This window comes from Myxocyprinus asiaticus, chromosome 26 (assembly GCF_019703515.2).
Source record: "Myxocyprinus asiaticus isolate MX2 ecotype Aquarium Trade chromosome 26, UBuf_Myxa_2, whole genome shotgun sequence".
NCBI lineage: Eukaryota > Metazoa > Chordata > Actinopteri > Cypriniformes > Catostomidae > Myxocyprinus > Myxocyprinus asiaticus.
The window spans coordinates 38,542,140-38,559,006 of record NC_059369.1 but is presented as its reverse complement, the minus strand read 5'-3'; the positions used below and the strand labels follow the sequence as shown (position 1 = coordinate 38,559,006).

At 37.3% G+C, this 16,867-nt stretch overlaps 1 protein-coding gene across 1 annotated transcript in view; it reads left to right on the top strand.

The window, feature by feature from the left end:
* The first annotated feature begins 593 nt into the window (after positions 1 to 593).
* Positions 594 to 16,867, top strand: part of LOC127416603 (xaa-Pro dipeptidase-like) — a 79,719-nt gene continuing 63,445 nt past the window's right edge. Inside the window, exons 1-3 of the mRNA XM_051656033.1 lie at positions 594 to 715; positions 6,844 to 7,030; positions 13,707 to 13,834. Coding sequence (XP_051511993.1) covers positions 699 to 715; positions 6,844 to 7,030; positions 13,707 to 13,834 — 332 coding nt within the window. The 5' untranslated portion in view covers positions 594 to 698. The remainder of the gene's footprint in view (positions 716 to 6,843; positions 7,031 to 13,706; positions 13,835 to 16,867) is intronic.

The following is a 16,867-nucleotide window of genomic DNA, read 5'->3' as shown; positions in this document are numbered from 1 at the left end:
ATTGCCCTGTAGGTGTAAGTAAGAGTCCCCCAGCCCCATGTATTTCATCCTGGCACCAACTTTGTACATGTGCATTGCCTTTTTTTGACTTAACTTTATTATCAACAATTCATTGTAAATTATATAGGCTACATGCAGGCAAACATGCGCACATCAGGAGATAAAAGCATTCCTACATTTACTTTGAAAAAAAAAAGAAAGAAAGAAAGAAAGAAAGAAAACACAAAAATACATGAACAAGACACCATTAAAAAAAATGTGAAAAAAGGAGAAAGAGAGGGTAGGCCTACACAAATGTCACTTTAAATATAATTTAGGTCAAAATGTTAAAAGTAGAACATATTTCAGATGCTTTGATTGCTTTTTTGTTTGCATGTTGTATTGTTTGTTTGTCGTATTTATATAAAGTAATAATAAAAAAAAAACATTTATATAAAGTTTCCTCTTTATAAGGCTTATTTACATTTGTGAATGTAAAATGTAAAATAATTACAATTACAGTGATAAAACATGCATCATCACCGACATTATCCTTAACATAGTAACCAAAAATAACATGCCTACAACATTCTATACTGTGCAATGCGTTTCAGAGCTGTGAGCGGAAGGCGCGGTCATGTGAACTATGAACGCGCAGAGATCAGCTGGTTTGGTCACATGACTCGATCTAGCAGCTGAGCAGCATCAGCAGAAGCAGTATGGCAGCGTCACAGCAGTAAGTTTTACCTCATTATTTTATCTACAATTTTGTTTGATTCATAATCACGTAACATTTTATGCATTAAAGACACGCAGACGTCTTTTAGTGTTGCTCTCGTGCAGTTGAGCGCGTGAAGTAATGCGTTTTAAATATACATGTGTTAGAAGAGTTCTTGTCAGATGTTTTGCAGATGTTTGTGGATTCTGTCTTTTAAACTGGTATCTCTGTTTTTGCCTTTGCTATTTTTTTGTTGTTTGCTATATATACTGTTTTTACGTGATTTAGTCAGTGTAAGTTCTGTTTGAAAAAAAGTACTGTGCTGTTATCAAGGTACAACATGTTAGTTTGCAAGTAACACGTCCATGAGCTTTTTAACATCAAGATTTGAATGTAGAAGGGAATGTGTATATGTTAACTGTATCTATTTATTTATTTTTGTATGTACCAATATTCCATGAAGTCTCCCAATTAATATAATCTCTTGAAAACTTGAAGTACTGCATGATTGAACTTATAAACATTACAAGACTTAATAGTTAAATAGTTTATATATATATATATAATTTCACAGTGCAGTCACTGCTTGAAATTTCAGTCAGCTACATTATCCCATAGGACTGAATGATTATATATGTGTTCATATACCATTATATTTACGTTATCCCAAGACAAGTGAAAAAATACTATGGTAATACCATGGTATTATGTCCAAAGATCATTGCAATACCATGGTTCTCTTTGGTTCTCTTTATGACTGGAGTGGAGGTAATGGTTTTATTGGGTTAATTTGTGCGGTTTTACAGTTAAAAAAATATTTTCTCTGTTTGCATTGAACATATATATCAGGTCAAATTTACATTGTAAACACGATCAAGACTGAATGTGTAAAGGGCTTTTTAGTGATTTCATGTAAAGTTTAAAGTTCATGTTACAACCTGTGACCTTCGATCACATATAGACACTGGTGATTCATTTATGAGTCTGTGTTGACTGTTAATCTTTAGCTCTAAATGCTCTTTAACACATCTGTGTGTGATCAAATTAGCATGCATTGTCAGCATTATTTTGATAGAAAACGATTATGCCTCAGTGTGTAAATGGGGGAATCCCACAAAAATCAGAAATTATAAAAAATAAATTATATTTTGTATTATGAAAGTATAGCCTATTTTTAGCCCCATTAAGAATTTTTATTATGACAATTAAGCACATTTTCATCCCATAATTCTGTTTAATGGAATGTGACCGGACATGTAACTTTTGGCTGTCTTTGTAATTACTCTCAATAACTGTAATAGTCGGTTTTACTGTATTATACAATACACATTTTACTATATTGTGCTTAATTGTCATGAAAATGCAAGAAAAATCTTATTGTTAAAATAGGCTTCATTTTCTTTAAGTTTAATATAATTTCTTATTATTTTATTTATTTATTTATTTGGGGGTTGAGTGTTCTGTTGAAATACAGAGGTGGAAAGTAACTAATTACAACTACTCTCGTTACAGTACTTGAGTAAATTTTTTACATTTGTCTACTTTAAGTATAAATAAGTACTTTTACTTGAGTTGATTAAAAATGAAGTATTCAACTTCACTACAATTATTTTTCAAAGTACAAAAAAATACATAATATTTCTGAATTTTTGTGAAGAAGAAAGTTATAAGGGCTAAATCTGTTTATAAACTAAAACGCGCTGTGCGTGGAACTACGGAAGCCCGCAGGGCACAACATCATGAGCACAGCAGCTCTCATAAACTGCCGCCGGTGTTCTCGCTTCTCTGGATTCTCCAAGACTTTCTGCCCTGTCACTATACAAGAACTGTAATACTGTGATTTTCTGCATATTTCATTTTATTCTGGAAAGGAGCCATTAATTCAGGTATGAGAGAACTGTCTGAACACATTTAACCACTGATCAAACTTCACTTGTATTTAAGGAAGGCAATGTTCTAACTGTTAAACATTAACACAATGTAGTTTGACATATATGTGGGGATATCTTGTTTACTTGCTACTATATGTCTAAAATAAACTTTTAAATACCTTAGAAAGATACAGTGCCAATAGTATCGGAAATTAACGGGGACTCGGAGCAAAAATGCCACAGAAATTGACAAAAATATCCACAAAATTCTAAATATGGGGGCAAAAAATGCCCACGCAACGAGTTCCCGTGTTTTATTAATAATAACTGATATAGTTACAATTACTTTGTGGCAGCGGGGGCGTGGTCAAGCATCTCTCCGGAGAGAGAGAAAGCGGTAAGGGCGCTTACACCTGAGCTAAATTATGTCTAACACCTGCCTCTAATTTCAGTGAGCACGGGAGAGCGGCTTAAAAAGAGCCACAACGCCAGCAGTCGGGGAGAGAGACTGGCACAAGAAAGGCCACGGTGCTACATTAGCTATTGTGATGTTTGTGTTATGAAGCTAAAGTGTTAAAGTAAATATTTGCCTGCGAAATTATAAGCATCAAGGTGGACAAATTAAACGCCTACCTGAACCGGGAAACCTCGCTTCTTGCCTCCTCCTTTCCATTGAAAAGTGTTACACTAGTGTAAGGGGGTTCGGTGGAAAGGAGGATGCGAGAACCGGCTTAAGAATATAAATAATAGTTTAATAATAAACTTAATCAAAAACACACAACCATAAACACACAGTACAGCTGCCTGTAATTCTTTCTCTCTCTCGAGCTGTCGTCCCCGGCCGCATTTATCCCTCGCGCGCCCCATCAGGCTGATTGGGGACCAGGTGTGCATCATTCCAGCCCGGCCCCTCCCTCCTCGGCTCTACACTCCTCCCGGCGTTACATCCCCCCTTCCTCTCCGGGGGGCGTGCCTTGCGCCCCGACTTCCGGCGGGCCATCTCCGCCTTCCTCGACCTGGGAGGAGACAGGAGGGGAAAAACAACAACAACAAAAACAAAATAGGCGAGGGAAAGGCCAACACGGAGCGACAGAGAGAGAGAGAGAGGAGAGAGAGAAAAAGAAACTCACCGGTTCTCTGATGCGCCGTCGCGGACGGCAGCCGCTCCTCCCCAGGCGGACCGGAGTCAGACCTCCGACCCCCAGTGGACAGAACACCCCTCCACGTTCCCGGTGTCCCGTGGGGACACTCCTCCGCCCCTGGAAGCAGCCCTACCACTCCAGGCGGTCGGGGAGTCGCTTCCCTCCTCCCCCCGCGGACGGCGGTCTTCTCTCATCCCCTCCGCGTTCCCGGGGGACGGCAGGGCACTCCTTCGCCCCCGGCAGCGGCTCCCTCGATCCAGGCGGTCGGGGAGTCCAGTCCCCACTCGCCTCGCAGACGGCGGCCGTTCCCCGCGTCCGGGTGGTCGGGCTACTCCGTCCCCCGTTGGATGGCAGCAGCACTCCCCTGGGTGGACGGCAGTGTCGAGGACTCTGTGACGGGAATCCCTCCTCCCTTCCGGGTTTCGGCACCAGTGTAACACTTTTCAGTAGAAAGGAAGAGGCGAGAAGCGAGGTTTCCCGGTTCAGGTAGGCGTTTAATTTCTCCACCTCAATGCTTACAATTTCGCAGGCAAATATTTACTTTAACACTTTAGCTTCATAACACAAACATCACAATAGCTAATGTAGCACCGTGGCCTTTCTTGTGCCAGTCTCTTCCAGACTGCTGGCGGTGTGGCTCTTTTTAAGCCGCTCTCCCGTGCTCACTGAAATTAGAGACAGGTTTTAGACATAATTTAGCTCAGGTATAAGCACCCTTACCGCTTTCTCTCTCTCCGGAGAGATGCGTGACCACGCCCCTACCGCCACATACTTACATCGCGATCTTCTTTTGACTTTTCACTGAGCATATTTTTTTTTCCCCACCATCCAGTTCCATGCACCATTGTGCGCACAGACGGGCTCTCCGCTTCTGTCAATCCACATCAGTTCGGTATTGCACTCCTGCATTAAATTCCACCCCTCTTATTCAAAATAAACTGTCCTAGCGGGTGACACTCTCACTCATGGTGTTGTACTATATTTCCCTGCCCTGTCTCACCCGCTAGAGGCCAAAAGTGCGCAAGGGAAGGATGTTATATAAACAAGGTATGAGAAATCACAAAACATAATGCTACAGTTTACTTAATAATAATACCTCAATATGTTAAATAACCATAATGTTAATTAAGACTTTATTATTACAACTGTAATACAGTAATACATATACAGAACAGCCACTTTTAGTGTTTGAATTAATCATATCTCTCACTAAACACTGTGTGAAATGTTTATTACATGCTTATTTTATTAAATTGGCATGTAGGAGTTGATAACAGTTTGCTTAATAATCTCATTCCATATCTGGATAATTGTTGCAGTATCATAGAAGGATACATTTCCTCCTCTGTGATATTGCATTATATTAGTTTTGTACAGTATGTTAACTTAATAGGGAAAATACTTGGACATATGTGAATGAGAATAAACCTGAAATAGGAATGTGTTTCAGTCACAATGCACATTATGTAGTTTAGAGATGATTTAGAGTCATTTACAATGTTACAAAAATGGCTATTTCTATTTAAATAAATGTTGTATTCTTACAATTTTCCGTTTGTCCAAGAATCCTCTTGCAGCAGTGCAGGTCTTTGGCATTTAGAAGCTGCTAGTTTAGGACCTGTGAGGAGTCTGTTTCTCAAACTAGAGACTGTGATTTACTTGTCTTTTTGTTGTGCATCTGGCCGTCCACTTCCCTCTCTATCCTGGTTAGAGATTATTTTTTCAAAACAGTAATGCATGGAATAACCTTCATCTCTCTAAAACAATAGACTTTAGGAGAAAATAGAATTTCAGGAGAAATTTGTTACTTTTTGTGTATTTTTAAAACCAAAATTTGACTCGCAAGTGTAAAGCAACTTGTAAGAACTTAATACCTCAGCAAATGGGGGAAAAACACTGTATTGTGATTTCCGCATGGTAGCGCAACCGTTTTCAATTGTTCTAATAATAAGAACATTTACTTGAGTACCAAATTAGCACTTTAGAATGCTTTTGTAAGGAATAGGTTACAGTATATGTTTGCCATCACGGGTGAAGAAAAAAATTTAATAAATAAACTACTTACAACAATTATTTCAAACTGTAATAGTTTTGGCAATTAATGATTTTGACAGTATTTTTGATCAATTTAATGCATCCTTAGTGAAAGGAAGCATAAGTTTCTTTCAAGAACTAAAATGTCTGTGTTCTTAAAATGGAAACGTATATACTATATATAATATAATTTCCATAAAGTAACTTGTAACGTAATTACTTGAGTAGTTTTTAGGCAAACTACTTATTTACTCTTACTTGAGTCATAATATTTCTTAGTAATTCTACTTGTACTTTATTTCTTCAATAGCAGTACTTTTACTTAAGTATAAACAGTCAGTACTGTTTCCACCACTGGTGAAATATGACTTGGACATGTTCTTGACAGGTTTCATGAGATTCATCCAGTTGGGATGTGATTTTAAAAAGTGTAAGAATACTCCAAATCTGATTCTGGTTTGATGGATGAATGATTAAATACGTATGAGCTTTTTTTTTTTTTATCCCTGACAATAAGTTCTTTAAAATGTGACTGTTCAGCTGTTCTATTTTTTGGCACAGAGCGAGGGTTCTTCCCCTTTATCATGTGATCAAATCCAAAACGTTACATAACACAGTTATTTCACAGTCACAAACATCTGTGTGGTTTTATATCACAAGGTCTGTCTGAAGAAACTGCTGCTTGCAGCATTTTTGTACTCCTTCATATAGCTAAAATTTTTATCAATCCACAACATCATCTGTGGCCATTGTGACTCCAAAAAGAAAATAGCACTTCATTGTGGTTTAAATAGTTGGCACAGTTAGCAAAGCACAACAATAAGGATGGTGCTATAGCCCAGGGCCAGTTTGAGAGAAATCATTTGTTGTATATATTTTGGTTTAAATGAAAAATATAACATAAGCAAGCCAGTGAAAATATTGCCAGGATAAATAAAAATTGGAACAATTGGCCCATACTGGACAGCGAACAGTAATCCTAATTGTTGAGCTCTGGTTAGAGTAGTGTAATTTGCAGAGCATTGTGTGTGTGTGTGTTTTATGTGTTTCCTTTATATTTTTAATGAAATAACATATATTTTGTTGTTGTCTGTGGCAGAAAGGCAGTATATTGGCTGGGCAACGACACTCTGAGAGTTTCGGCTGCACTGTTCGCAGAAAACCGAGATCGTTTGTGTCGTGACCTTAAAGCTAAGAAGGACCTACAGGCCAGATCTGTGGTTGTGCTGCAGGGAGGAGAACAGAAGCAGCGTTACTGCACAGACACTGATGTGCTTTTCAGACAGGTAATAAACACACACACCAGCTATCTAAAAAAGGGCATGCCATGGACTTGGGTATGACAGCTAATACGGTGACGGTAAAAATATGTCAACCAAGGTTTTGCTATAATGTCATACAGAGGTAGATATATTTGCATGGCTATCAGTGGATGGGACTGCTATACGTTATTTACACGTAAGAGAGATGAAGAAAAATGAATGAATGTAAAAAATGCAGAGCTGGACGCATCAAAAATAAGTCAAGATGAGGAAGAACTTGTTATTGAAGTGCACCTATTATGGTTTATAAATGTGCCTAATTTAGTTTTAAAGGTCTCATACCATGCATCCAAGGTCAAAAAAACACTTTAATTTGCTCATAATTTAAATTGCAGCATGACCTTTTTTTTCCCAGTGTCAAAAACGACTCGTTCAATGATCTGTTCTGAAGGATTCATTCTAAACTCCTCCTTTCAGAGAGCCTACTCTGCTCTGATTGGTCAGATGTCCCAGTTTGTTGTGATTGGTCTACCGCTTACAGCGCATTTCGGAAAGGAAACGCCCACTACTATATCCGAGTTTCAGCTCCGTCTGAAAAAATTTCAGTTTTACCTTACCAATTTGAGCACGAGTCTGACAGTGATGCATCGGAAGATAAACCCGAACCACCACCGTGACGAGAACAGGACGTTTCTTAGTGGTAAGTTTATATGTAGTTTGACAATAACGTGTGTTAGCCGGTTAGCAGAGGCAGGTTTTTTGGTTTTTTAGGTTAGTACAGGAAGTAAGTCTGGAATTACTAACGACTCGTTTCAGGTGTTCAGAATTGGTTCTTTCTTTTGGATGTCAATAACTCCATATTTCGTGCACTTTGATTTTTGAAACTTTGCAGACTTTTTTACATTCACAAACAGCTATATAACACACTACATGAAAGGTAATATTTGAAAAACCATAATAGGTGCGCTTTAAGGGTTGTAACTTGAAGCACTTGAGTTTTTTTTGTTTTTTTTTTAGCAAACAACGTGACAAATTGGCACTTATTAACTGATTTGCAGTCAGAGATGTTAATATATCAGCTATTATATAAAAAAATAAAAAAAACATCAAATTAAAATTTACCATATACAAGATAAAGCATATGTTTAGGACTATTTTGTGATGATTAGCTAAATCCTCACTAACACAATCTCAATTTCCATTACTGTAATGCAAAAAATAAAGATATGTTATTTAAATTATAAAGTATGGATTTATCACTGCAGAATTTGGTTTAGTGCTTTTAATCCATGCTTGGTTAAACCAAATAAATAATTGAATTGCATAACTTGTATGTTTTACTGTAAAATCCTAACTATTACAGTAATGTGAATCTAATGAGATTCACTACTGTGATCAATGAGAATTTCAAACAAAAAACAAATCTAAAATAAATCACCCAGATGCTACAGGGTAATGTGCAATGAGAATGAGCTTAATTGTCATGAAAATAATGTCACAATGCAAAAATCTTAATGGTCCGTAATATTGGCTGCTTCTGCTTTCTGTAAAATGTTATTATTATTGTTATTGTTGTTATTTGTTTGGGGGGGGGGGGGGTAAAATGTGAGGTGGATATGTTTTCATGAGATTCACCCACATATACACTCAAACGACTCCCCAGTGATATCTACAGAGCAGTATGATTGGTTTACTCTTTGTACATGATCTGATAATCACAGTATCTAATCCATAGAGGATGATTACCAATGGAACAAAGGGGAGTTTTCTGAAATCATTTATACTTGCAGTTTAGTTTGGTGACGCTAGTGGTGCAGATACTACACACTTCAGCTTTAATGGTTGTGAATTATTACCAGTTAATATCATGAAAGCGTAAAGTCCCAACTAAACATTACAACACAGAATAGTCTGCTGCTCGCTTTGTCAGAGCCTTCAAGCAAAGTCTCACTCCATACATAACATACCAGAGACTTTCTGCTAAACAGTGCAGAATATGCAAGCTTTTGTCACTAATGAATGAGAAACAAGCTCCTCATTATGTTCAATCAACTTATGTAAATGCTCGAGAAATAAATTGCAGGGCTTTGACAAACGCAACCGTGTGCTGAAATGAAAGGTCTGAACTAACACGCCTCTTGCCAACACAAATTGCCATTTAGCATAGCAAAAGCAATGAGCAACCATAATAAGATGATGAACTCTCAAAATTCCCTCCATAACAAATTATGCATGTTTTTGAGATGTTACTCGTCACCGCTAGCACTCTGCGTAATTCTGCTGTAGACACTTGGGATAAGCCACAATGGTTAACTAGTCAATTAGTGAGATCGACCAGATTATCTAATTTTTTTTTCTTATTTTTATTATCTAAATTGTTTAACAGCAGTGCTTTAATTAGTGTAATAACAGTGAGCTGTGATTTAGACATTTTGTGCGGTGAAACCCCTTTCTGAAAGGTTGTATTTTTAAATTCATCCCCTTTTGCTTCGCCGTTACAGCCAAAAACATTCAGATGTATGTATGTATTCAGTATGTTAGCCCTATAATACTAAAACTGGTAAAAAATTAACTATACCAAAAAACTGAAACTAGGAAACACAGAATAAAACTAATTTAAAAGTAACAGTGATAGAGTGAAAAGTCTTTTCAACTAAACTGAGTTGAAAAGACCAAATGAAAATAAAATGGAAATGAAAGCAAAAAAATAATAATAACCCTGGTGGTTAGACGCCATTAGTCACTCTTTTCAGAAACCACACAAACACCTTGCAAAATTCCCATGCATATGCAAATCACCAGTAAAAAAAACTTCCACCTCACATGCACCATGCCTCCACCGAGATCTTTTTTTAAAGGGATAGTTCACCCAAAAATGAAAATTCTCTCATTCACTCACCCTTATGCCATCCCAGATGTATATGCCATTCTTTCTTCAGCAGATCACAAACTAAGATTTTTAGAAAAGCTTTATAGGTCCATACAATGCAAGTTAATGGTGACCAAACCTTTGTAGCATCAAAAAATCACATAAAGGAATCATAAAAGTAATCCATATGATTCCAGTGTTTAAATCCATATCTTCAGAAGCAATATAATAGGTGTGGGTGAGAAACAGAACAATATTTAAGTCCTTTTTTACTCTAAATCTCCACTTTAACTTTCAGATTTGAAAGTGAAACTAAACAGGCTTGTGACTTTCAGATGTAAAAGTGACTGGGGAGATTTAGAGTAAAAAAAAAGCACTTACATTTTTATGTTTCTTACCCACATCTATTATGTTGCTTCTACAGGGCTCCAGACTAAACATTAACTAAGGAGCCATTGGCTCCTAAACTGAAACGTTTAGGAGCCAAATGGCTGTTTTAATTGCCACTTGACAGAATTGCTCGATTTAGATTGTTGTTCAAAAACAAGATAGAAAGCCAATGAAAAGACAGTTGATAGCTCATTAATCGGATGTTTAAATATATACTGTATAGTTGAGTGCACAAATTTGCATTCCCCTTTTGTCTCATAAGTTTTCACACCACTTTCAGAATGTATTCACATAAAGTATAACAAGCATATAGTAGTGTGTTGCCTTCTTGAGGAAACCGCATATGAAAGCACACATCCCAACTGATTTTATATTATCATCGCAATCATTTATTTTTGGTCGCATTTGCGACCATTTTAATCGCAGTCTGGAGCCCTGTTCTGAAGATACTGATTTAACCACTGGAGTCTTATGGATTACTTTTCCATTTTCTTTAGGCAATTTTTAGATCTACAAATGTCTGATCACCATTCACTTGCATTGTATAGACCTACAGAGCTATGATATTCTTCTAAAAATCTTTGTTTGTGTTCTGCTGAAAATAAAAAGTTATACACATCTGGGATGGCATGAGGGTGAGTAAATGATAAGAGAATTTTCATTTTTGGGTGAACTATCCCTTTAAGAAAGCACACTGCACCTGAAGGCCTGTATTTCAATTCTGTAGTGCATCAACATTATTAAGATCAAAGGGAATGCTGTTCCATGTCTTGTTTTTCCTGTTTACTCTGCATTTGCCACATGACTAAATAAATGCTTACATCCTTGTTTGTGTAAGTCTATAAAGTATACTTCATAGCCACAAGAATGTGGACACCCAAACACTAGGGGTGGGCTGAATTACCAAAATCTTTGGTATGAGTAATCCAATATCACGGTAGTGATATGTATCGCAATATAATTATTTATGCTTAAAATTCAACATAAGACGGTTTATATATATATATGAAATAACCATGTGGTAATGTCCATTATCAGATAATCCAATAAATATACAAATAGAAAAGTACTTTGTTGTAAATTATGATCTCATTCTTTTTATTTGGAATCTTAAAGATAAGATTATTCATAACAAATAAATGATAAGTCTTACGTTATATTAACCTAATTCAAACCGTAAAACTTGAAACAGTAAAAGTTCTAAAATGGATATTTGAAGTCTTGTTTGAAGATGATATAAAATAGCCAGCTCTATACTCAAATCAGTGAACACACATCAGTTGAACTCCACCTTTTTCCTGAATGTGGAAGTGTCCCCAGATCCTTACCGGAAGCCTGTTTTCATTTTCTGGTCTCCAGTGTTTTTACACCATCGGCGGATGTTTTTGCTGGTTAATGTGATGTTTACAATATTCAATTTGTAAAAATTGCCAAAAAAGCATGTAGATCCATAGTGCGGATACTTTACAGAGTCACAATGACTGTCTTTTGACAGTGCCTCACCCGTCAAAGTTTAAAAAGTGGGTAGATGATGGCCATAGGTTACATACGTTGATATTATTCACTACTTAATTAGCTCTGATAGCCAACATCTGTACAAGTTGAGCCTAACCTAATTTTTACTCCAACTAGCACTTAAAATGGATGTTCTTCTCTGTCTAGTTTGCTCATTTCAGTAGTTTTTACATTGCTCCTAATTGAGACAGAGACCTAAAGGCGACAATATAAAGTGTCAATCAAAAGAGAATTTGCTATAGCATGTATATTGCAATATGTAAATATTTGTGTGCGCAGCATTGGCTTATCTATCAGTGGGCGGGGCTTCACGTGAGACTGAGAGAATTTAATATAAATGGATAGGGTTTAAAAAAAAATTGGTGGCCGTCCAAGCAAATTCAGTTACATTTATCTCATATTCAGCAATTCAGAAGCGCTTAATATGCTTTTCATCTGATGCAGGCACCTGTGTTTCATGTGAACGTCGCGTGCGCTATCTCTGGTGCGCACGATTCCAGCATTCTTCATGATATTTACTGGAGAGTGCAGAGCAGGTTCACTTATGCTACTCAGTCATTTCTGACCCAGGAAAAACCCTGAGAGAAACATCTCCACAGAATGGGACAACTCCTGAACAAGTAAAAAAAAAAAAAAAAAATGAAGAGGAACTTATTAAAACAGGTGCTACACCTGTGGTGTAAATTCACAAAACCCAACACAGAGCGGAAAAACTGTCATGTTTTTATTTTATTGCATGACAATAATCACCCGAATACAAGCTATTTGTTTTACCTCGAAATGAATTAAGCGAAATAATATTTTGAAAGCCAAAAGATACGTTCTGTCTTAACTCGGCTGTAATTTTTCTTTGCAAGAAGTATTTATATTTAATTGATTTTTTTTTTTTTTTCTCCAGAAGTGTTTACATAATTTTGGATATTTTCGGCAAGAAGTGTGTTTTTTCGTTGCATTATTATTATTTTTCTTTTTAACTTATGTATTATTCTCTAGAAGATCTTGAGTTTCTTGAGGAAAGTTTATAATAATGGTCAACAACATAGACTGAAATGTGGCATAATGTGACATTTATTATGGTAAGAATGATTTGGGTGGTTTACATTTTTTTTTTTTTTTTTACTTTGACTTTTGTCAAGCTCCAAATAAAGAGAACATTTTATGAGGAAATATTTGAATGTATTTAATTCACTGACAGAATTACCCTAAAATAGACATTACAATATGGTTATTTAATACATAAGCCAATTTTTATTGATTTTTCTAAAAAATTAACTATATATTTATCGTGATTTAAAATCAGTCATATCGTGGTTAAGATTTTGGCAATATGGCCCACCACTAATCTACAGCGGTATAGAATGTATATAAAGATATCTTCCGTTGCACTGCATACTTGCATCATATCGGCCCGACCTGTTGTGAATGTATGGAAATTAGCCACTTGATGCTTTATGATTTAGGTGGGTGCAAATATGCGCTGTAGTACATACTAAAGTGTAAATAGCTCTTGACCTTCTCACTAAAGAGTAGCATCAGTTTCAGGCAAAGTACAGTGCAAAACTAGGGTTATAGTGAAGAGCTGTCACAAAAAATGGTTACTTATGTGTGAAATTTGTATAATTTCTGTGCCACTTCTGTCCCCAAATGGGATTGCAAAAATAGTTTCAGAAGAAACAGGTTTCCCCAAACACTCCCCCTGTCTGCCATTGATCGCCTAAACAGATAGTCCAACCCCAAACTCATGCCATTGGTTGAACCAGAATTTCACATGCCAGACCACTCAAATAGACAGAGCAATGTTTTGAAAGCTCCACAAAGTCACAGTGTTTACACTTTTTGGGGAATCTACCTACAATTCAATTATATATATAGTTGACAAAGTTTTCATTTTACGTAAAAGGAGCTGTAACACGTATTGTTTTGCAGGAGTCATTTTTCCACTGGACGTTTGGCGTGACGGAGGCAGACTGCTATGGCGCCATCGATGTGGACTCCAAGAAATCCATCCTGTTTGTTCCCAAGCTGCCGGAGAGTTATGCCACATGGATGGGCGAGTGAGTATCACATTCAGACTGTGTCTCGTTCCATCAGAAGAGTGCATTCTGATGTAGATGTATGTTTAGGCTGTTGTTTTTATGTGCAATCTTCTGATATGATTCTTGAGTCGTCAAATGTTTCATCTTTGCTGGAATGTATTTCTCTGTTATTTTATGCATGTTTTCAGAGACTACCATTTTAAATGAGTTTCAAAATGTTTTGCACCAGAATAAATGGTAAATACTCCCTGTTTCGAAAGTATAGCCAAAAGATCTAATCATACGAATTAGCATGAGACTAGTGTGATTAAATCGCTCATTAAAGGATAGTTCACCCAAAAATAAAAATTGTCTCATCATTTACTCACCCTTAAACCATCCCAGATGTGTATGACTTTCTTCTGCAGAACACAAACAAAGATTTTTAGAAGAATATGTAAACCCGCACAATGCAAGTGAATGTTGATCATAACTTTGAAGGTCCAAAAGGGACATAAAGGCAAAATAAAAGTAATCCATACAACTCCGGTGGTTAAATCCATATATTCAGAAGCGATATGATGGCATGAGGGTGAGTAAATGATGAGAGAATTTTCATTTTTGGGTAAACTATCCCTTTAACCTTGTCTGTTGGTATGTTAACAGGTTATTATCCAATATTATTAACTTCTTTCATGACCATGAAAACCTAACCTGATAACATTTGCACGATATGTGGAAGGATACCAGAAAGGGACGTGGCATAGCTATCCATTTACAAACTCCATTTATTGGAAGCACATAACCACAAGTTCATTTCCGGGAAAAGCAGTCCCACCTCAAAAGGATTTAGACAAATTTAGAAAACTTTACAGCTCATATAATGAAAGTTTTTCCATGAAAAATCATGTAAATGCCTTTGTACAAATTCAAGCTTAATATTTCAGTTTTTCTAAACCCTCCAGAATGCCGTGTACCATACCATAGACTTCCATTCCAAGTGCTTTACTGTAAAAGTGTTTTTTTGTTTGTTTTGAAATGATTTTCTATTGTAATTGACAGCATGCTGTATATTAATTGATCGCTCTGTATTGCATTGTAACTTTACAATGTCAGAACAGGTAGGCATAAAATTGTGCTCAAAAGGATGTTGGCACTTGTAAAATCCTTACTGTTATGAGACCATTGAACTGTAAAGAGGATCCGCTTTGAGAAACTGTGCAGACAGAGTTTACTGTCAAGCTTTGAAAAACAGTCGGCTATTTAAATCTTCTTTTCAAAGCTGTGCAGTAAATTCTTTTCCTGTTCATGCTGGTGTGGTTGTGTATAAACTGTTCTAATCTAATACATACAGCCTTGGAGTCTTCTAGGGTCAGCAGCTCTTCTGATGTGCTTGATTTGATTGGCCTCTGTGATCAGTGACCCATTGCTCAGTTCTCACTGTTTGTCTGACAAATGAGTGTTTCTGTAATTCTTTGTAAAAGCTAGGGTTGCCACGTAAACTACAGTGCATCCAGAAAGTATTCACAGCGCTTCACTTTTTCGACATTTTGTTATGTTACAGCTTTATTCCAAAATGGATTAAATTCATTATTTTCCTCAAAATTCTACAAACAATACCCCATAATGACAATGTGAAAGAAGTTTGTTTGAAATCTTTGCAAATTTATTAAAAATAAAAAATAAAAAAAAATCACATGTACATAAGTATTCACAGCCTTTGCTCAATACTTTGTTGAAGCACCTTTGGCACCAGTTACAGCCTCAAGTCTTTTTGAGTATGATGCTACAAGCTTGGCACACCTATTTTTGGGCAGTTTCTCCCATTCTTCTTTGTAGGACATCTCAAGCTCCATCAGGCTGGATGGGGAGTGTCGGTGCACAGCCATTTTCAGATCTCTCCAGAGATGTTCAATCGGGTTCAAGTCTGGGCTCTGGCTGGGCCATTCAAGGACATTCACAGAGTTGTCCCGGAGCCACTCCTTTGTTATCTTGGCTGTGTGCTTAGGGTCGTTGTCCTGTTGGAAGATGAACCTTCGCCCCAGTCTGAGGTCCAGAGCGCTCTGGAGCAGGTTTTCATCAAGGATGTCTCTGTACATTGCTGCATTCATCTTTCCCTTGATTCTGACTAGTCTCCCAGTTCCTGCCGCTGAAAAACATCCCCACAGCATGATGCTGCCACCACCATGCTTCACTGTAGGGATGGTATTGGCCAGGTGATGAGCGGTGCCTGGTTTCCTCCAGACATGACACTTGCCATTCAGGCCAAAGAGTTCAATCTTTGTTTCTCATGGTCTGGGAGTCCTTCAGGTGCCTTTTGGCAAACTCCAGGCGGGCTGTCATGTGCCTTTTACTGAGGAGTGGCTTCTGTCTGGCCACTCTACCATACAGGCCTGATTGGTGGAGTGCTGCAGAGATGGTTGTTCTTCTGGAAGGTTCTCCTCTCTCCACAGAGAAATGCTGGAGCTCTGTCAGAGTGACCATCGGGTTCTTGGTCACCTCCCTGACTAAGGCCCTTCTCCCCCGATCGCTCAGTTTGGCCAGGCGGCCAGCTCTAGGAAGAGTCCTGGTGGTTCCAAACTTCTTCCATTTACGGATGATGGAGGCCACTGTACTCACTGGGACCTTCAATGCTGCAGACATTTTTCGTTACCCTTCCCCAGATCTGTGCCTCGATACAATCCTGTCTCGGAGGTCTTCAGACAATTCCTTGGACTTCATGGCTTGATTTGTGCTCTGACATGCACTGTTAACTGTGGGACCTTATATAGACAGGTGTGTGCCTTTCCAAATCTTGTCCAATCAACTGAATTTACCACAGGTGGACTCCAATCAATTTGTAGAAACATCTCAAGGATGATCAGTGGAAACAGGATGCACCTGAGCTCAATTTTGAGTGTCATGGCAAAGTGAATACTTATGTACATGTGATTTTTTTCATTTTTTATTTTTAATAAATTTGCAAAGATTTCAAACAAACTTCTTTCACATTGTCATTATGGGGTATTGTTTGTAGAATTTTGAGGAAAATAATGAATTTAATCCATTTTGGAATAAGGCTGTAACATAACA